Source organism: Podarcis gaigeae (assembly GCF_964106915.1).
Source record: "Podarcis gaigeae genome assembly, chromosome: 6".
Taxonomy (NCBI): Eukaryota; Metazoa; Chordata; class Lepidosauria; order Squamata; family Lacertidae; genus Podarcis; species Podarcis gaigeae.
The window spans coordinates 335,326-355,785 of record NC_139682.1 but is presented as its reverse complement, the minus strand read 5'-3'; the positions used below and the strand labels follow the sequence as shown (position 1 = coordinate 355,785).

At 53.9% G+C, this 20,460-nt stretch overlaps 1 protein-coding gene across 7 annotated transcripts in view; it reads right to left on the bottom strand.

Moving 5' to 3' along the window:
- Positions 1–20,460, bottom strand: part of CDH22 (cadherin 22) — an 88,594-nt gene that overhangs the window by 37,454 nt on the left and 30,680 nt on the right. For 6 of the 7 annotated variants that reach the window (XM_083744224.1, XM_083744221.1, XM_083744223.1 and 3 more), the window contains 2 exons: positions 15,020–15,314; positions 1,047–1,166 (listed from right to left, as the gene is read on the bottom strand). In XM_083744224.1, coding sequence (XP_083600350.1) covers positions 1,047–1,166; positions 15,020–15,314 — 415 coding nt within the window. Of the gene's footprint in view, positions 1–1,046; positions 1,167–15,019; positions 15,315–20,460 lie in introns of those variants that run through there. The other variant, XM_083744227.1, reaches the window with a different exon arrangement.

Here is a 20,460-nt window from a genome sequence, read left to right as displayed (position 1 = left end):
TCACCGCGGGTACCGCCAGCAGCGCCCGGGGGGTGCATGCCCTCACAGCGACTGCCGTGGGGTCCAACGGCCCCTTTTCGGAGTCTCGCCCTCCCCCCAGGCCCAGGGAAGCGAGCGAGAGAGGCCCCTCCCCTCCCCCCCGTCACGGGATCATCTGCTGGAGATTCATCGCGGGTCCTTCTACAGCAGGCCTTTATTAGAAGTTATTAAAGGATGGAGCGGATTCCACCGCTCGCCCATCAAATATTAATAGAGCATTTATAAAGCAATCCTTAATTTAAAGTGTTGCCTTTAATCAAAGGCCCGGTGCTAACAAAGACGCTGCTGGAGAGCCTGGCAGGGGGGAGCCTTTGTGCCCCTTCAGAGGGCCAGCCCCCCCCCCCGCACCCGGGAAGGGTCAGCGCCCCTCCTCCAAGGTGGGCCCAGCCGGCCCAGCCTGACATTTCCGGACTCCCCACTGGGTCAGATGCCCACAGGCGGTCTCCTAATGCCAGCCCCTCCCTCTCTCCCAGGGAGATCACCTGGCAACCAAGCAGGTGGGCACAGAGGAGGAGGGGGTGGAAAAGCCTCACGCAGCAACTCTCTCCATCTGTGCTTTCCAGCAACTGGGGTTCAGAAGCATAAGGGGGGCCATGGACAGTCCTCTTGGCCATGAATTGGTCCTAAATTGGGGGAGGGCATCATTGCCTCCTGTGGCGGGTAGTTCCACCGTTTAACTACGCGAGGGAGAGCTGCTGCAGCAGAACCCCATAGACGCCTCTGCCAGGCTGGGTGATTTTCCTTGCATCCCCCCCCCCATGAAGCAGGACAGACCCGAGGTTACACCCCCCAGGTTAAACTGTCCCTTCCAAAAGCCCAGCACCCAATTTGCTAGGCTACCTGGCTGCCCCCCCCCCCCCGATTCTCAAAGGGATAGCTTCTGCTCCAGGAGAGCCAGGGGATGGTAGTTGGGGGGTCAAAGCCCACCCCCTTGTGCACAGCCAGCTCCCCCTCCCACCCCTCTCACTGCCCCCCCAGTGCCCCCAGCACCTCTGCCTGGCACTCACCCGTCCTGCTGTCGACCGTGAAGTGTTGCTCACCCTCCAGGACGCTGTAGACCACCCGGGCGCTGCTTCCGTAGGTGGGGTCATCGGCATCGGACGCCATCACCTGCATCACCGATGTCCCTTGGGGGGAGGACAGAAAGAGCCCCACGTGAGCAGCAGCCCTGACCCCCGACTTCCACAGCCCCACCAAGGCGGGTGCACAGCCTCCCCCTGTCCTGGGCGGGACAATTTCCTGCAGGCTGAGATTTATGCAAGCCCCCCGGGGGGGGCAAGGACCCATAGGGTGGGGGTTCTCTCCCCACCGAGCCTGCTCTCCTCCATCCCCAGACAGAGCCCAGGGTCCTCATGCACAACACGTAGAGGGGGGGCAGAGAGAGTGCAAATTGGATAAAAGTCCATCAAACGGCTGCAATTAAGTTATTGATTTTCAACGCTGCCTCATTAAACCGGGGGCTTCACTCTGAGTGTCCCTGCAATGGGTCTAATTTGACATCATGTTCAATTTGACCAAAGTGGGACCCCTGGACGTGAGGAGCAGGAGGGAGTTTGGGGAGGGGGCTGGAAGGCTGCTGATGGCCCAGAGACTGACAAGGCAAGTTGGGGGGGAGGGAGAAGGCGGAGGCCTCCCCAGCTGGCACTGCCCATCCAGGTAAGCAGGGCGGGCAGGTGGGCAGGGCCCCTGCCAGGTAGGGATCGCTCAGGTGGGCCCAGCCCTTCAGGGAAGGATCTGCCCCCCCCCATCTTACCTGTCAGTCAGAAAGCCTCTTGAGGTGGCCAGCAGAGTTTTAAAACGGCAAGATCATAACCGTTTAAAACGGAATAAAAACGCCACGCAGGAAAACAGACACAGATGGCACCGGCCGTAAAACCAGGCGCCATTAAATGCCAAAGGGCCCCTGCCAACTGTTGCCTAAATGCACTGCTGGGGGGGTGGATTTGAGGCTGGCAAACTGGAGGGAGCTCCAGAAAGCCCAACAACACTGTGTGAGCGCCAAGCCCGCTTTGGAAGGTAGTGCGGCATAATGGTTGGAGTGCCGCGTTGCTCCTTTGTAGGGTAACGACAGCACAGTGACTTGGGAGACCAGGGTTCAAATCCCCACACAGTTGCAAAGATCTCCCTGGGCGGCCTCTCAGTCTAACCTACCTCACAGGGCTGTTGTGAAGATGAAATGCGCGCGGGGGGGGGACCATGTTCGCCAGCTTGAGCTCCATGGAGGAAAAGGCAGTAGAGAAATACAAAACGAGGAGGAGGAGGTCTGAACGGGCAGCGTGAGGCGGGGCTGGCCCTTCTCTCCCCCGGCCATGCCAAGCCCACCCCCCGTCCTGCCTCAGGGCCAATGGGTCATTCCTTGACGGTGGGGGCTGGAAGCCACAGAGGTCTCTTCCTTCTACCGTGTTGAACCCGGGGCCCCCCATGCCAGATTCCCCCCCCCCAGCGCCACCTCTAGGCTGCCTGTCACACCACTCAGAAATCACCACCATGGACTCCACTTGCAAAGCAGGTGAAGGAGGCAGAGAGCAAGGGGCAAAAGATTCGGGGAAACCCCGAACATCTCAACAGCCCCCCCAAAGACCCCAGGGAGGGGGTGCTCTTTTTTGAAGAAGAATAAGTATTTTATTAACAAAAATAAATAAATGAAATAGAACGCATAAAGAAATCTTGCTACAGTATTGAACTTGTTGTTCCAAAACATTACAAGAAATACATTTTTTCCATTAACCTGCTAGGCTGGTTTATAAGAGGTTAGCTTGATGGTAGTGACTCTCGACCACATTTTCTCACTCCATTCCGATATCGAAAGAGGTATGCTTTCCCTCCCGTTTTTAGCTATTATAATCTTAGAAGCAGTTTTAAGGTTGAACGCTATTTCTTGATCATTTTCCAGTAAGACATCTTTTAGATAACCAAGCAGAAATCCTTGAGGTTCCAAGGCTATATATGATATCCTATCATATCAGAGATTATTAGCCTGAACAGATTTTCAGAATATTTCTATCTGAGAACCATTCTAGAAGAGATGGCTGTACTTTCCTTTTTTAATCCACGTCGCCAACAGTTATCCGATCCTAATTTATATATTAAATTCAATTTGGAAGGCGCTAAATACCATTGATAGAGGAGTTGGAAAGAGTTTGCTGGTCCTTTTGGTGCCAGGGAAAGAAGACTTTCCCGTTCGCCCAGGCCTGGGCATTGCAGGCTGGTTCCTGGGTGGCAAAAGGGGGGGCTCTCTCAGCCAGCCCCCCCAACTCATCTTCCTGCTTGCAAACAGTCCAGGAGGAGGAGGCTGTGCCCATCTTTCCCTCCAGCATTTCTGGCCTCCCTCCCTTCCTCCTAGTCACAGGGGGCACCTGCCCCACCTGTCCTTGGTTTTTGAGAGACAGGTTTTAATCTGGGGGGGGGGGTTGTGTTGTCCTCTGTTGATGGTTCCCCTCCTTCCGCTTGGAAGGGAGACTCGGCTGCTTGGCTTTCCGACTGCGTTGCACCTCCAGATCTCACAGCACGAAGCAGGAGGCAGCTGCTCTCGCCTTCCTCCCCCAAATCCCAGCCTTTGCCTTTTCGGGGGTGGGGGGTGGAAATCTCACAAGACTCGCAAGCAAACAAACCCTCAGCATTGGCAATGAGCTGCAGAAGGCCCCCCCAAGCGAGAGAGATAATTAGGCACGTAAAGTGGATAAAGAGAGGTTCTCCCCCCCAACCTCCTCTCCAGCGCACACCAGGGGGGCCCCCAAAGCAATAAAACTTAACAAGTCGGAGCAAATTGGTCTCCCTCTCTCTCTCCTTGCTAAAAGGGAGCATCCATGGGGGGGAGCAGCACAGAAGGGTCCGACTGGGTTGAACCCAACAGGGCACCCCCACCCCAGGCAAGGCTCCCCCCAACCTCCCATGCGACCATAGAATCCTAGAATTGCAGAGTTGGAAGAGAAGCAGGGGGTCGTCTAGTCCAACCCCCTGCAAGGCAGGAATGACAGCTGTAGCATCCCTGATGGACGGCGCTCAGACCTCTGCTTGGAAACCTCCCAGGAAGGAGACTCCACCCCCTTCCAATGGTTATAAGAATCAGAAGTGTCATAAATGAAATGCATGGCCATCGATGCACAAGGCAAACACACAGACACAAGTGCTGGAGGCCAGAGGAGGGACCCGCCTCCCCTCCCGGAGTCCCCTGGAGGGTGAGCCAGATGCGGCTGGCTCTGGGGAGGAGCCCCTGGCTGCAGTGCCAGCCTGGCTTGAACCTGAAAGCACCACCACGCCTACCATGTGCCCTGTGGCAAATGGAGCTCACCTCTCTGGCTTCTTCTCTTCTTCTTCTTCTTCTTCTTCTTCTTCTTCTTCTTCTTCTTCTTCGTCTTCGTCTTCATCTTCTCTTCATCTACTTCTTCTTCTTCTTCTTCTCCTTCCTCTTCTTCTCTTTGTCTTCTTCTTCGTTGTCTTCTACTTCATCATCTTCTTCTCTTCATCTTCTTCTTCTTCTTCTTCTTCTCTTCGTCTTCTTCTTCTTCGCCGTCTTCTTCGCCGATCACTTGTAGCCAAGTAAGATTGTCTTCCATGAACTCGGTCTTAACAGTGAGTCCGTAAGTGACTGTGGAGTCCAATTCTGGATCCACACGTCCTTCCACAGTGGGGACATTGGTTTCCAGGCGGGAGTTGATCACGGTGAGGGTTTGCCAAGCGTGCCTTCCTCCTAGCACGTTTTGTCCTGAGTTTGAGTGTCTTCAAAGTCCATGACACCTTTGGCCAAGGCTGTTCTCCAACTGGAGCGCTTGCAGGCCAGTGTTTCCCAGTTGCCAGTGTTTATACTACATTTTTTTCAGATTTGCCTTGAGAGAGCTGCATCTGCAAGCAGCTGTCCGGCGCAGCTCTTCCAAGTGGTGAATGGCCATTGGTCATCGGACCAGGTGAGTGTCACTCGGACACCTTTGGAAGCCAGGTGACACAATCATGGCTAGAGCAGGTCCAGTGGGCTCTCCTCCCTGGGAGGTTCTTCAGCAGAGGTTGGGTGCTCATCTGCCAGGGATGCTCACTGAGATTCCAGCATGGCAGGGGGCTGGACTAGATGGCCCTTGAGGGTCCCTCTACTATTCTGTGATTCTCTGAGGACTTCCTGAGCTGGAGGACCAAAATGCCATGCCTATTGACCAGGCAGGATGTGTCCTCTCCCCCCAAGTACAAAGGGAAGCCAGGAGATGTCCCAGAGGGGCCAGGATCGTTCTTGCTTGAAGCCCAACCTCCGAATTCATGGACCAGGGCCAGTTCCCCCTCTGCGGCTGCCCTTGCTGCACACTCAGACCAGCCTGAGCTTCAAGAGCCCTTCCCTCCTGCCGGGACCCTGCCAGCCGCCAGCCCTGCCAGCCTGGGCAACACACAGCAATGCCGGGGGGGGGGGCAACTGTTGCTGCTTCCCCCGACGGCGGCTTTTTTATCCCCGGCTTTGCCTGGCTCTGTGCTGCCTGTGGTCTGACTCACATCCCCCAGAGACGGTTTAGCTGGTGCTTGCGAAGGATTTGGTTGACGCGAAGCTTTCTCTCCTCTGTTTGCTGTTCACTAATAGAGAGTTTTTCTCCTGCTTTTATCTAAATCAATCAGGGGGATTTGCAGGAACAAGACAAGGCCCAAGGCAGGCACCCCCCCACCCCCCAAAAACAAAGCCTAGCCAGGATCTCACGCTATGGAGGGAACAGCAACAGGGCTTGGAGACAAAATGCCCCCCACCCCACTACTCTGGGGCCCCACCTCCCTCCACGCACCCCTTTCCATCAACTGGGTGCAACTGGGACGGCATCAGCCTGGGTTGCCCTGACCGATGGGTCTTCTCCAGGCAGGAGGTGACCCTGTTGCTTCCACTCGATCTCTCGGCAACTCAATGCAGAGGATCACGGGATCCTCCAGAAGGGCCTGTGAGACTTGGAGGAGTCACAGTGGCTCCACTATGAACTATGGGGCCAATGCCAGAGGGCAGCACTGGGCAGCTCTCTCCTGGCACCCTGGCAGGCTGCTGCAAAGCCCCATCTTGTCCCCTTGCCATTAAAAATCGAGATGAAGCCATGAGGAGTCGGCGCAAGTTGACCTGGGCTGAGGAGACAGCAGGGTGCCCATGAGAACCTGCCTGGCCAGGAGGACAGTGGGACTCAGCGTCTCCCTATCCCTCTTTCCCCTCTGAAGTCAGGCAAGGTGGGATCTCAGGAGCAGGGGCCTTCTTGTGGTGGCCCCTGTTGCACTCATTCTCCTGCAATTCCCCTGGGGGCCTTTGCAGCTGAAGAGCGGGGTAAAATGCTTTGAAGAAGAGCATGCAAGGACCGCATCATTCAGACTCTCTTTCCAGCATCAGGTGAAACCCTTCAGAGAGGGAAAGGCTTTTCCACTCAGCTTTTACGAATGTGCTGCTGAAATGTTCTGCTGTAGATCTGGCATTTTTATGGCATTTTGCATGCCGCTCTGCGAGGCATGACAGAAGAGCAGCCAATGATCATTTAAATATATCATCAGATAAAACAACACCCTTCTTGAGATGCAGGAGACAGAACCCTGCAAGAACAGAAGAGGAACTCTGCTGGTTCGGGCCAAGGTCCCACCTAGTCCAGCCTCCTGTTCTCACGGTCTGTGAGAAACCCGCCAGCAGGATCCGTGCACAAGGGCAATTCTCCCCTCCTGCAGTTTCCAGCAACTGGGATTCCGAAGCAGGGCTGCCTCTGGCTGTGGAGACAGAAGCAGAGCCATCCTGGCTGGAGCCATCAATAGCCCTCTCCTCCACCACCACCAATTTGTCAAATCCTCTTTTAAATCCGTCCAGGTTGGATGCTGTCCCTGCCTCCTGTGAGAGAGAGTTCCATTGTTTAACCACATAGAAGAATCCAGAGAGTGCAGCACAGGTGTGGCACTGCCCCCCTTTCGGTTTTGAGTCCCATCCCCTAATGTCAGGTGCTGGTGGTGGTTGCTCGTGAGTAACCAGGCAGGACTGTCTTTTACAGGTTTTTTTGTGCAAACTATTTACAGTGCGGATCTACAGAGTTCATGTCCAAACTACTCACTTGCAGAATCCGGGAGTGGCCCCTTCCGGCTTCTCCCCCAACATAAGAACTTCAGCACCCCAAGCCTCCTCCTCCTCCCCCCCCCTTGCGTTTCACCCCTCTGCGCAAGTTGGGCGTCCCTCCTGGCCAGCCTGGCAAGGTGAGGCGCTGGGGTCCTCAGCAGCATCCTTGAGCCCTTTCCTCGCTTGGCTGGCTCTTCCCTCTCTTCCCCACTGGAGGTTTGGCTTTTCCCTTCGCTGGAAGAGGAACTGCTCCTCAGGAGTTTTGGAGGCTCTCTGTATCCCAACGCCCCCCTGCCTCCCTCCCCTGACAGCTAAGAATGCCCCCTCCCACAATGGCCTGGGAGCTCAGACTCTCTCTCCATGTCTTGCTCCATGCAACGGCCTGTCCTGCCAAAGTCCTTCAGACGCTTCTGACGTCCGCCAGATCTTTCCAATCCATCTGCTTGCTGCTCAGAGAATGGTCAATGAGGCAGGACGTGCTGTGCCCTGGGCAGGGAGTCTTGCTCCTTTAGGTGCTGGGAAAAGGCCTCCCCCTGGCTCGCTTGCAGGGACCCAGGAGCCCTTTGGGAGAAACAGCATTGTGGTGGGGGCTCTCTTCCCGCCTTGGGGTGGGAGGCCACTTTCAGTGGCAAGAGCCCACGGGTGGTTGCCGTCTGGACCCTGCAAGTCGCTTGTTCATTTCCCTCCGGTTTGTTTGCTTGTCTATTCAGATTTTATTCTTCTTTTTGGCTCAAAGCAGCTTATAGCAAGACGAAAATGCAGAATGCAAACAAGGCAACAAGACACACACACCAAGACTTTCATCAAATAACATGGTTTGGAAACGCACCAGATTAAGGCATCCACAGGTTAACAGGGACTAACCGACTTGGGAAAGGAAAGCTCCCAGCAGAGGCTTACAAGACACTCCAGTCGTGGCAAAATGGGCCCAGGAGGACCCAGACTCCCTCCTTGGAAGCATCTCTACTTAGAGGCAGAAGCAGGTGGAAGGACACAGAGAAGACTCTGGAGGGAACAACAATCTGGCCTGGCAGAAGGGAGGTTTCTGATGCTCCTTGTTAGGGAAGGCGCAGCAAGTCCGGGAGCCTCTACTGAAAAGGCTCTGTGCCTCCCAGGAGACCACCTCACCGCAGGTAGCAGAGCCACCCCCAGCCCGGGAGAGCTTGAGGGGTCACAAAGCCCGGCGTGTGGTGTTCAAAACCAATGGATGCTGCTAAGAACTGGGGTTCTGTGGACCCAGCTACCATCTCCACCGAGCAAACAAGCAATCCCGTCGGAAGTTTCCAAGCTGTCTCCAGGGGCAGCCCCAGGCTCCACATATTACAGCAGTCCAGATGAGAATTTCACCTTTGTCCTTCCACAAACAAGGCCGGCGCCTGTATCCAATGCTTCCTACAGTGAGGAGCATCAGAGGCAAATAATTCTCCCCATTCTCCCCCTCTCCACGCTCCTCCAGCAGGACCTTTCACAGGAGGGGCAAGGGCTGCTCTGTGTTCGAATCCTGCTTGCGGGTTTCCCTTGGGGCCATCCGGCTGGGCACTGCGGGGACAAGAGGCTGGGCTAGATGGGCCCTGGGCCTGATCCACCAGTCTCCTCTTAGGACAAGGACCTTCTGAATGCAGAGCAGATGTTCTGCCACTTCAACAGCAGGAGATGGCAGGACCAGGGAGCTGGGGGAAAGGGGCACAAAACCTCCAAGAAGGAGAGAGAGAGAGAGAGCGCCAAGCAGAAACACATATGCCCAGCTAGATACCATGCTCTGGTTATCTCCCGCTTGGACTACTGCAATGCACTCTACATGGGGCTACCTTTGAAGGTGACCCAGAAACTACAACTAATCCAGAATGCGGCAGCTGGACTGGTGACTGGGGGCGGCCACCAAGACCATATAACACCGGTCCTGAAAAACCTGCATTGGCTCCCAGTACGTTTCTGAGCACAATTCATTTTTTAAAAATAATTATTATTATTATTAACAGTTTAAATGTGGGGAAATGATTGCTTGTACATAAGAGCATGAGCAAAGTTCTTATTGTTGCAAGGTGATTTCATAGCAGGGGGCATCGCTTGGAGCACGGTTGGCACGTGGGCGGCTTGTGCTGTCCCGGGTGATTGGCCCACATGGCATGGCCTGGTCGACTGCGTGGCCTGGTGTGATGGCATGGCGTTGTCCTTGTCTGCTGGCTGGGAGGGGGTTGCTTTCCCTGTGTTTGTGTCTTTTTGAGTTCACACAGTGAGGTGTTGGCTGCGGCGGCGACCGGAGTTCTTCGGCCCGTCTCTGTGTGAGACTGATTATTTGCTGATGGCGAGCAGGTTCTCACACGGGGCACCAAATGAGGAGATCCTGCTCGCCATCAGTGGGAGTCGATCTCGCACGGAGATGGGTTGGGGAATTTTGGTTGCCGCTGCAGCGGCTGCAGCCAACATTTTGTTGTGTGGACTCAGAGGGATACAAATGCGGGGAGGGCGGCTTTTTCTCAGCCAGCGGATGGGGATGGCGCCATGCCATCACACCGGGCCGCATGGTCGATTGGGCTATGTTGCGAGGGCCAATCATTTGGGGCGGCGTGAGCTGTCCGCGCATTGGTCGTGCTCCGGGCGATGCCTCCTGCTGTGGAATCACCTTGCAACGATGGGAACTTTGCTCATGCTCTTATGTACAAGCAATCATTTTCCCACATTTAAACACTACAAAAGAAAAAGAATTAAACAATATAATACAATACAAAAACAAAGACACTACGTAACACTAACACTAAGACATTAAACTAACAAAACAAAACAAAAACAATTTAAGACACATCCAATAATTTCAATATCTTATCTTTCATTCACTTGTTTCAACGACCTCCTCACACCTCCCTTTTGTATTCCACTTCAGTTAACTGTTTCAGCAATTCCTTTCCATCTTCCTCTGTTTTCTGTCCTGTAGCTTATTTAACTTATATGCAGAATTCATCATGCGAAAGGCTGGGCTGGATGAATCCCTAGCCGGAATTAAGATTGCCGGAAGAAATATCAACAACCTCAGATATGCAGATGACACAACCTTGATGGCAGAAAGTGAGAAGGAATTAAAGAACCTTTTAATGAGGGTGAAAGAGGAGAGCGCAAAATATGGTCTGAAGCTCAACATCAAAAAAACGAAGATCATGGCCACTGGTCCCATCACCTCCTGGCAAATAGAAGGGGAAGAAATGGAGGTAGTGAGAGATTTTACTTTCTTGGGCTCCATGATCACTGCAGATGGTGACAGCAGTCACGAAATTAAAAGACGCCTGCTTCTTGGGAGAAGGGCAATGACAGGCCTAGACAGCATCTTGAGAAGTAGAGACATCACCTTGCCAACAAAGGTTCGTATAGTTAAAGCTATGGTTTTCCCAGTAGTGATGTATGGAAGTGAGAGCTGGACCATAAAGAAGGCTGATCGCCGAAGAATTGATGCTTTTGAATTATGGTGCTGGAGGAGACTCTTGAGAGTCCCATGGACTGCAAGAAGATCAAACCTCTCCATACTGAAGGAAATCAACCCTGAGTGCTCACTGGAAGGACAGATTGTGAAGCTGAGGCTCCAGTACTTTGGCCACCTCATGAGAAGAGAAGACTCCCTGGAGAAGACCCTGATGTTGGGAAAGGTGGAGGGCACAAGGAGAAGGGGACGGCAGAGGACGAGATGGTTGGATAGTGTTTTCGAGGTTACCAGCATGAGCTTGACCAAACTGCGGGAGGCAGTGGAGGACAGAGGTGCCTGGCGTTCTCTGGTCCATGGGGTCACGAAGAGTCGGACACGACTAAACGACTAAACAACAACAACAATTTATCTTAACATATTGTAACCTTTTTTCCCTTTAATACATTAATAATCTATTTGTACTTAATTCCTTATAACATTTCTACTAAAGCCATATAGCTTCATTCCAACATTTTCCTAACATTCATTGATTTTACAGTATTTCTGTAAATAGTCTTTAAACTTTTTCCAATCTTCTCTTCCTCCACCGACTCTTCTCCCTGGTCTCGGATTCTGCCAGTCATTTCCGCCAGTTCCATATAGTCCATCACCTTCATCTGCCATTCTTCCCGGGTGGGTAAATCTTGTGTCTTCCAATACTTCGCGATGAGTATTCTTGCTGTTGTTGTTGCATACATAAAAAAAATCTATCCTTCTTTGGCACCAGTTGGCCGACCATACCCAGGAGAAAGGCCTCTGGTTTCTTCCGGAAGGTATATTTAAATATCTTTTTCATTTCATTATAGATCATTTCCCAGAATGTCTTAATCCTTGGGCACAATTCAAAGTGTTGGTGCCCAGTATACTTGGGAGCGTCTCTACCCCGGACACCGGGGTCCACTTCCAATGGCCTTCTGGCGGTTCCCTCCCTGCGAGAAGTGAGGTTACTGGCAACGAGGCAGAGGGCCTTCTCGGTGGTGGAACCTGCCCTGTGGAACGCCCTCCCAGCAGATGTCAAGGAAATAAACAACTATCTGACATTTAGAAGACATCTGAAAGCAGCCCTGTTTAGGGAAGTTTTTAATGTTTGATGTTTGATTGTGCTTTTAATATTCTGTTGGAAGCCGCCCAGAGTGGTTGGGAAACCAGATGTGTGGGGTATAAATAATAAATTATTATTATTATTATTATCATTATTATTACTACTATAGAGCCAGAGTCCTAGGGAACACCTGTGGCCAGAAGTAGCCTGGAATGCCAACACTCTCCCCAGGAAAGGGGGAGTCATGCTGGCAGAGCTTGGTACTCCCCAGACAGCCATCTGTCCCTCTTGGCTGGGCTTGCTGGAGCCACAGCGGAAGGTCCTGGGACTCATGACAGCACCTTCCCCCCCACTCCTCCCCCCCCCCCAGCCTTGGCCAAGCAAGCAAATCAGCTCTAGGAAAGGAGGGAGGGAGATGGGCAGGGCCCCCCCCTCCCTACAGGAGATAAACCAATTCCCTCTGCAATGATAATCAGGACAAGTCTTGACCCCCAGCCGCCAAATCGCCTCTCTAAGCTGGTGGAGGAAGCTTGCGGCCTCCCAAGAAGCACGGGGGGGCAACTCAGCAGGGAGGGCAGAGGGAAGCTGAACCCCAGATTGAAAGACGCTGCTAAGGACCCCCCACCCCCAGCTCAGGACCCCCAGCGTGAGCTCACAATCCCAGCCAAGAGGTTTCAGCCAAGACCCCCCACCTCGCCCGCTGCTGCCCAAGTCCTCCTGGTAGGAAGGATGGGGGGGAGGTGGCAGCGGCAGCCCCTCCTGAAATCCTGGCCCCTGAGCCTGGGCACATTTACACCCTTCTTTTTCCTCCAAGCAGCTCAAAGTAGCACATCTCACTATCTCCCCCACGCACACATTTTAACCCCACAACATCCCTGTAAGGTATGAGAGAAGGCAATGACAGCTTCCCCCAGGCCACCCAGGGTTGAGTGGGGATTCAAACCCAGGTCTCCCCCAGTTTGGAGCTCAAATCGCTGAGCCACAGTGTCTTACGCAGGAGCGGCAGGTGGAAGGTGACAGTTCGAAAGCCATTCTTGGTGCACCTGGGATACCTGAAGCGTGACCCAAAATGATGTGGGGGGGAGGAAGGGAAAGAACAAGACACGCGACCCGGGTGCGAAGGAGGCGCCCTGGAGACGGGTGCCAGCCACCCTGCTCCCCCCCCCATGCCCATTCCCTGCTCAGAGATGCCAGAAGGAGCCTCTGTTTCTGCCTCCGCAGCAGAGGAGGAGGAGGAGGAGGAGGAGGAAGGTCTGAGCGCTTCTGACAAGGGCCTGGGGCTCCTCCGCCGCGGAGCGTGTCTGGCGTCCGCACGCAAGCCTCCCAGGACGCCCATTGCGCCGCCAAGGCACGTAGCTGCCGCTCCAAACCCTTCGCTCTGCTTTTAACTTCTGAGCCTTTTAATTTGCAGGAATCGCCTCCTTTCATGTTGGGAAAGAGCGTCTCTTCCTGCCTGTGATCTGCAATTTGGCACAGGCGCCGCCGCCTTTGATATGCCTTGTTTCCATCAGCTCCTGATCAGGCACCCCATAATTGTGAGCGATTTTCAAATAATCAGAGCCTCCGCTAATATCTCCCCCCCCCCCAAGGACCAAGCAGCTCTTTCCCTCCCCAAACACACAGCCTGCCTTCTCTCTCTCACCCGCCCAGGGAGGGCAGAGGGGGCTCACAGCCCCCTCTCCAGAAATAAGTGCCGGGCTCAACCCTGCCCCCCCCCAGCTTCTCTCTGCAGCTCAGCTCCTTAAGCAAGGAGGGTGGGGAAGGCAGGCGGTGGGGGCTCAGAGGAGCAAGGCAGGCAGTCTGCACGTGCTCAGGGACCACGTCTTCATTTACAGATTCCACCTTCCATTTCAGGAGACAGATTCTGGGGCTGATCTCAGCTGAGCCCCAAAACCATTTCACCGCCAAAGCCCAAGGGATCCTGCAAAACGCTTTGCCGCATTTCGATGCCCTGCCACAGCAGAGGTTCGGCCACTTTACCCTCACCCCCCCATTACAAATTTATTTTGTAAATAAATTTATTTTGTAAATACCACTTAATCCCTTTGGCCTCTAAGTGGTGGGTGGAAGACTTGATACAATGGAACTGAAGAAGAGTTAAAACAATAAAATCTGGATTCTGTATAAAAGCCCATTGGAGTAAAAGGAAAACAGATTCTGGAAGTGCTGGAAGTTCAGCCGGGAGAGAGAGGCCCGTCTGACCCCCATTGGAAGGGGGAATGTTGATTATGTATTTACAAAAGTATTGTAAACAGGTTAATACATTGGATAGGCTTTTAAGTACACTTGTAATTTTAGAAATAGGGTAAGAAATTTGAGGTAGAAAAATAATTTGGAGTTGAAATGATATGCAGTTGAAAAAGAAAATTAAGGAACCTGGGGAGGTGGGGGAGGGAAGTCACGGGATTCGGAGAATTCTATTTTATGGATTTGATATTGCTTTTGTGTATAAATTTGTGTTGCTGCTTGTTTTTTATTTTCGTTATCTTTGTTGAAGAATTAATTTTCAAAAATCATAGAAAAAGGAAGGGAGTGCACAGAATTGGGCACTTAGTACGGCCTGCGTCATGGCGGACACGACCTGTGCCTCTGAGCCACGAAGAGCGACTCCTCTCTTTGATTCACGAGGGTCTTGCGCCTCAGTTCCTGAGGGGCTTGAACCTGAGCAGGTAGCAAAGAGGTTGCTTCCAGTTGGGACCCTGGGTGGCTGAAAGGGTTAAAGAGCCCCAGCCACCCCGACACAGTGCCCCGATCCAGAGTAGGTCTCACCCCCTCACCCCACAGCTCTGTGACCTCTAAACCACCTTGCAACGCAAGGGATGCCCATGCAACAAAATCTCACGTCTCGTCGGCCCCAAACAGTTTTGCTCAAATGGCCCAACCTTGTGAGTTGCAGCCCAGCTCCACTCAGCACCACTCAGCAGGGCACCAGGTGGCAAAGGCTGGTGCGGCAAGTTCAAATGGCAAGAGAGGAACTTCCCCCTAAATGTTTGGAGAAACTGCTGGCCTTCAGGGATGCTTTTCAGTTGCAATTCCTGCATTGCAGGGGGTTGGACTAGATGACCCAGGAGGTCCCATCCGACCCGAGAGTTCTACGATTCTGACAAATCCTCAGCCCCCACCCCAAGATACCCTGGGTGTATTTCCCAGGCAGCGGAAAGGACGTCCCCTGCATGGTCTGGAGCCAGGAGCTACAGATGGAGCAGGGGGGTAAGGGGGGAGCCTGGGGGTGAAGGAAGCAGGGCAAAAAGGCCCCAGAGGGGGCAGCATGGAGGAGGCAAAGAAACCCCCCAAGGGCCTTTCACAAGCAGAGGCCGGACCCTCGGAGGAGGGGGGCACAGGACCGGAGGGCAGGCATTTGGAAAGCCCTGAGCCCCCGGCCTGCTCCGCAGGGACCCTGGGGTGGGGGGCAGTGGGTGGGGGGTTGGGGGTGGCGTGCAGAGGGACTCACCGATGGGGGAGAGCTCGGCCACACTCCCGATGTAGGGCCCCCCCAGGAAGCGGGGCTCGCTGTCGTTGATGTCCTGTACCTTGATGACGAACTCCGACTCGGGCTCCAGCAGCCGGTCCGTCTGGCGGTCCCTGGCCTGGGCGCGCAGCGTGTAGAAGGTCTTCTGCTCGCGGTCCAGGCGCTCGGTGGCATGAATGTCGCCCGTCAGCTCATCAATCAGGAAGATGGTGCCGGCCCCCTCCCCCGAGATGGTGTACTTGATGGAGCCGTCGCCCTCATCCGAGTCCGAGTGGATCTGCGGGGAACCCAGACGGGGAGGTTGGTGTGGGAGAGAGAAGCCGGCAGGAGAGCAGGCGCCCCCAGGTCAGCCCCACCGGCAGCATCTCCAGGCAGGGCTGGAAGGAGCCCCCTGTCGGAAACCCTGGAGAGTTACTGCTGCCAGCCAGTGTCGGGCAGCCTTTCATGTTCCCATTCAAACCAGCCCCTTACTTAGAACCATGAGGACTAGCGGCTTCCTTTATTTTGAGGGCAAATAGCATCCCTCCGCCAGGATCTCCAAGGAGCGCTGGGAGAGACCTGCCTCCGAGTTGCCATTGCTGCCAGTCAGTGCAGCCAATACTGAGATAGATGGACCCAGCGGCCTGCCTTGGCATATGGCAATTTCCCAGCGGCAGCAGCTCCCGATGGCCAGGCCCTTGGCTCCGACATATGGGGGGCTGGCGTCTAGGGGGCAGCAGCTGAACGTGACCCTGTTGACCCCATCGCCACCTTCACCAAGTGAGAAATTGCTGGAGTGACTCTGCCTCTCTTTTGACTGAGAGCCATCATGGCACAGAGCTTAAGGGTGTCAGACCAGAGCCTGGGAAAGGCCTGAGTTCGAATCCCCGCTCAGCCATCAAGTTCACACAGCCTCTTGGCCCCTCCCACCTCACAGGGTTGTTGTGCGGCCAAAGGGCAGGGAGCCATGTATGCCCCCTTGGGCAACTTGGAGCAGGGCCTGGGGAGGCGGCTCTGGGGACCAGGATTGGATTCTGCTGGGAGGCCCTGGGCAGTGGCCAGGATCCTGCCAACCAGTAAAGAGGAGCCCCCCAGGCTTCCCCAGAGCCACTGGTAGAAACCCCACCACCTCAAGCCCGTCTTTTTGGAGGGAGGGGGCTTGGAAAGTAATGAGCAGGTACCTGGAATTGTAATGGAATTAAAAAATTCTGGGAAATGATATATAATGAAATGTTTTATTTAAAAAAATTAACCTTTGTTTAAAAAACCAGAAGCTTTCTTACTAGGAATTATAGGTACCGAGATCCCAAAAGATCATTGGAAACTGTTCCTGTATGCTACAACGGCCGCTCGGAAGTTGCTAGCCCAGAGATGGAAGGGAGAGACAGCCCCCACCAGAGAAGAATGGCAAACCAAGTGGATGGACTCTGCCGAAATGGCAAAATTAACTGGGAAGTTCAGGAACCAAGAAGACAAGAAATTTTAAAAAGAATGGGAAATGTTTATAATGTATATACAAACTCATTGCAAACAGGTCAAAACATTAGCAGGATTCTAAATACACTTGTAATGTAATAGAAACTACAGATAATTTAGGAAGATGAAAAATTGGGGAAAGTATTGATATGCAGATGAAAACAGAAATAAGAGGAACCATGGATGGGGTGGGGAGAAGTCAGGAGATTCAAAGTAATCTTGATACGTGAATGTGTATGATATTTTGATGGAATTGTTTTTCTTTTCTGTTCTTTTTCTTTCTTTCTTTTTGAAAATCAAATTTAAAAAAATACTTCAAAAAGGAAAGTAACTAGCAGGAGCCTCCCCCCCCCCACTCCACCTCAAACACAGGTTTGGGGTCCCGGTTGCTGGATTGTCTGGGGTCCCTCTGCCCCCAGCTCTTTTCCCGGCTGCTTCATAGGACTCCTAATGAGCTCAGAGGCTGAACAAGCTTGTCTGACTTTGCCCCCTGCCGGAATTTCTTCTGGCGCTCAGCTTTAGCACGGTGACAGCCGGGACCCCACGCTCTGGGCTGGGTTCCCCTAAAGGCCACCTCAGAGGTTCTCCGCAAAGACTGAGGGGTCCCAGGGAAAGTGGGGAGGGGCCTTTTCCTTGGCGAGAAGTGAAAAGGAATGAGGAGCAGATCCATGCGCGTTGTGGGGAAAGCAGAGATGCTCAGGTGCCCACGAATCTCTGTGCCCCCCGTTCCAACACGGTCACTGTGGCCTAGAAAGGGGGCCCTGCGGCCAGGAGGAGGGCCCCCCACACACTCCAAGAGGGCCCCCTTACTCAGGGGGCAGTGGTGAGGGGACTCTGCCTGCCAGAGGAACAGAGATGCCACACTTGGGGACTTGCTCCACAAAGCAGCTCACCTATCCAGGTTTGCCTGCACTGGCTGGCAGCAGCTCTGCTAAGAACATGAGAAGAGCCTTCTGGATCAGGCCAATGGGCCGTCTAGCCCAGGATCCTGTTCTCACAGCGGCTGGACAGTTTTGCAAACTGCAATCAGGATTCGAGCCCCAGAGCAACTCTCCCCTCCTGCGGTTTCCAGTGATTCAGAAGGAGGGCTGCCGGCTGAGCCAGCCTGGCCAGGAGCCTCCCCAGTCCTCTCCCCCCCCCCCCCCCAATTTCCCTGGTCCTCTTTTAAAGCCTTCCGATGCCTGATGCCTCCGGTGGGAGCAAGTGCCACAGTTTTAACTATGCTCTTTTCTTTGTTCCCTCCCGAATCTTCCAACGCTCTCCAGCGTCTCAGGCAAAAAAGCCCCCCCCCCTCCTCCATACCTGCTACTGAAGATCAAACAAGCAGACAAACAGGGATGAATCACTTGTCCCTTTTTTTGTACCTGCCTTTCAGCAAACAGCCCCAGGGCAGGGGGTTTTTGAAGCGCCATGCACAATTAAATTCTTTAAATAAAAACCACAAAAAGCAACTAATTCTCCAAAGAGCAAAAGAGCAGCACAGGAGAGCCAGGCGAGAGACGGTTTGGGATCAAAACCGAAACCTTCCGCATGCCAAACACCCGACCTACCTTCTCCCTGAGCCACTGGGCTGAGCACCTGCCTCTGCCCCAGCCTGGCCCTGCTCAGCCACCAGGGAGCCAGAGTTTCAGAGCAAGCAAAGAACAACGTCAAGAGCCCAATCTCAAGAGGGCATGGAGCCCCTTTCCACATTCCAGCTGAGATCAGTGGATGAGGACACCCACGTTCAGGGGGGCAGCTCAGCTGGTGGCCCTTTGGGGAAGTTGGAGCCAGGCAGGGGGCTGGGGGAGGTCTTGGCTCCCACCGTCACCGGCTCAGAGCTCTTCCCCCCCCCCCCCCGTCCTGCGGAAGGGATCTCCGCCACCCGGGAGCGAAAGGGTCCCCGGCATCTCCCCTCGGCCCCAGAGTGCCTGGAATCTGGGCCAGATGTCCGGAGATAATTTTATGGGTGGCATTAAACTGAGTTATGAGGTTTTTACAATCCAGCCACTTATGAGAAATCTATTAACGGTAACTGGACGGGCAGAGCCCAGCGCGGTGGCGCACGGCAGAGGCGTTAATTGGGACCATCCATAACGGGCTGGGCCCCCGGAAAGGCCTCACCAGACGCCTTCATTTACTCCCCAACATTTTTTGCTGAGAATCAGCAAAGTTGCCAGAGAAGGGAGACGTCCATTAATCGGCTAATGAAATATGAAAATGTTTATGGCCCACTCAATCTTCCAAACTGCAGTTCCATAATCCACCTCCAGACACAGACGCAGCTCCCGCAGCCAGCAGGGATGGCAGACCTGCCACGTTTTACGAGGCCCTCGTTAGATTTGTCTCGTTAGGGGCAGTTTATGTTTCTATTTACCTCACTGGGGAGGGGAAACCAGCCTCAGGGCCAAACTCTTCGGAGAGCATCGCTGGAAGGACCTCAGAGACAGCCACACCCACGGCAGGCAGCAACCTGAGCCCGGTTGCCTGGCAAAGATGGAAGGCGAGCAACTGCGCTGCCCACCCCCTGCCTCAAATCAGGCAGGGGGGACGACCACCTCCCTGCCTTCCCACCTCCGTGACCTTTCCATCGCTTGCTTTTCGGCTCTGCAAAGAGCAGATCCCTGCCGCCACTTCCCCAAGCCTGCAGAAAGGGGTCGCCTGGAGCTCCCAGCAGGGTCCCCCCCCCAGCTTGTGACAGGAGGGGGGGGCTCTTCAAGTCAGTTTGCAGAGGAAATAAATGCGGAGGCGCAAGCAAACGTTGACTCTACAAGGTCAACTCTGTGCCAACCGTGCAATGGACTTGCCACAGCTATGAGCCACAGGCGCCCCCCCCCCCCAAGGACTGAGCTCCCCAGGAGGAATCTGTCTTCTGGACAGAAGTTGGGGGTCAGCTGCTGTGTCAGCCCTGAAGCCTCTTCCTCCTCCTCCTCCCTAGTTGGAGCCTTTCACACATGGGGGCGGGGGCTAACAAGGGTGTCAGCAGACACCCATGGAGGGGATTTTTAAAAAGAATCGCTCCAAAGTAAAGCAGCTGAAGAATGGGGGGGGGAGTGGGGATAAGTGTGATCATTTGGGGGGGGAGCAGATTTGACCCTACTGCCACCCCCTCCCCATTTTTGGCTCCCAGGTCCACCTGTGGGCAGCAGAGAAGCCCAGCTCAGCATCTGGGGAAGGAAGGGGGGGCACTGAGTGGAAGGGCAGAGAAATCCAGCCGCCAGCCCTGGGAAAGGGGCTTGAAGAGGGTTTTGGAAAACAGACAAAAGCCTTTCATCTCCTCCGTCTGTTAAAAAGGGAAATTGTTTCCTTGCCCTAAAGGGCCAGAAATCTGGGATTTTACGAGGCCATTAATTACCTCCTACTAATTAAATCAAAATTAAATGTGAGCAGAGGTGCATTTTCCTTATTAAAACGATTAAACAGAAAGCACAGATACACAAATAAAAAACGACTCTGGGACGGTGGAAGAAAGGAAATCAAATAAGAACTCGCCCTTAATGAAGGCGCTTCTGGTGTTTGCTCCAACTCATAAAGCCCAAGTTCATCAATTTCCTTTAAATATTAGCAACTTAATTAAATCTGTTTTTTCCCCTTTAATCCCATCCTCTATCTAAAATAGATCTGTCCACAGGCACAAGTTTGTAACTCATGCTGACCCCATAATTCTATTTTTTATTATTTTAAAAAAACCACGGAAATCCACATCAAACTGACAGGGGCCTCGGGGGAAATTACACTTCAGAAAAAGGATTAGCTCAAGTACCCAGATTTTATGAAAATGTTATTGGTCCTGACTGGCGCGTCTGGGCAAGGGGTGGGCGGGTGGACGAGCGGGCAGGAGGCGCAGGGAGAGCCAGGGCAGAGGAGCAGGAGGCGGCGCTGGCAGAAACGCCGTGCCAAGGGGCAGGGGGTAAGGGCCAGCGCCCGGCGGCGATGCCCACAGGGCCAGGAGGCACCAGGGCCCAGGCGCTCCCTCCGAGGGAGAAGCC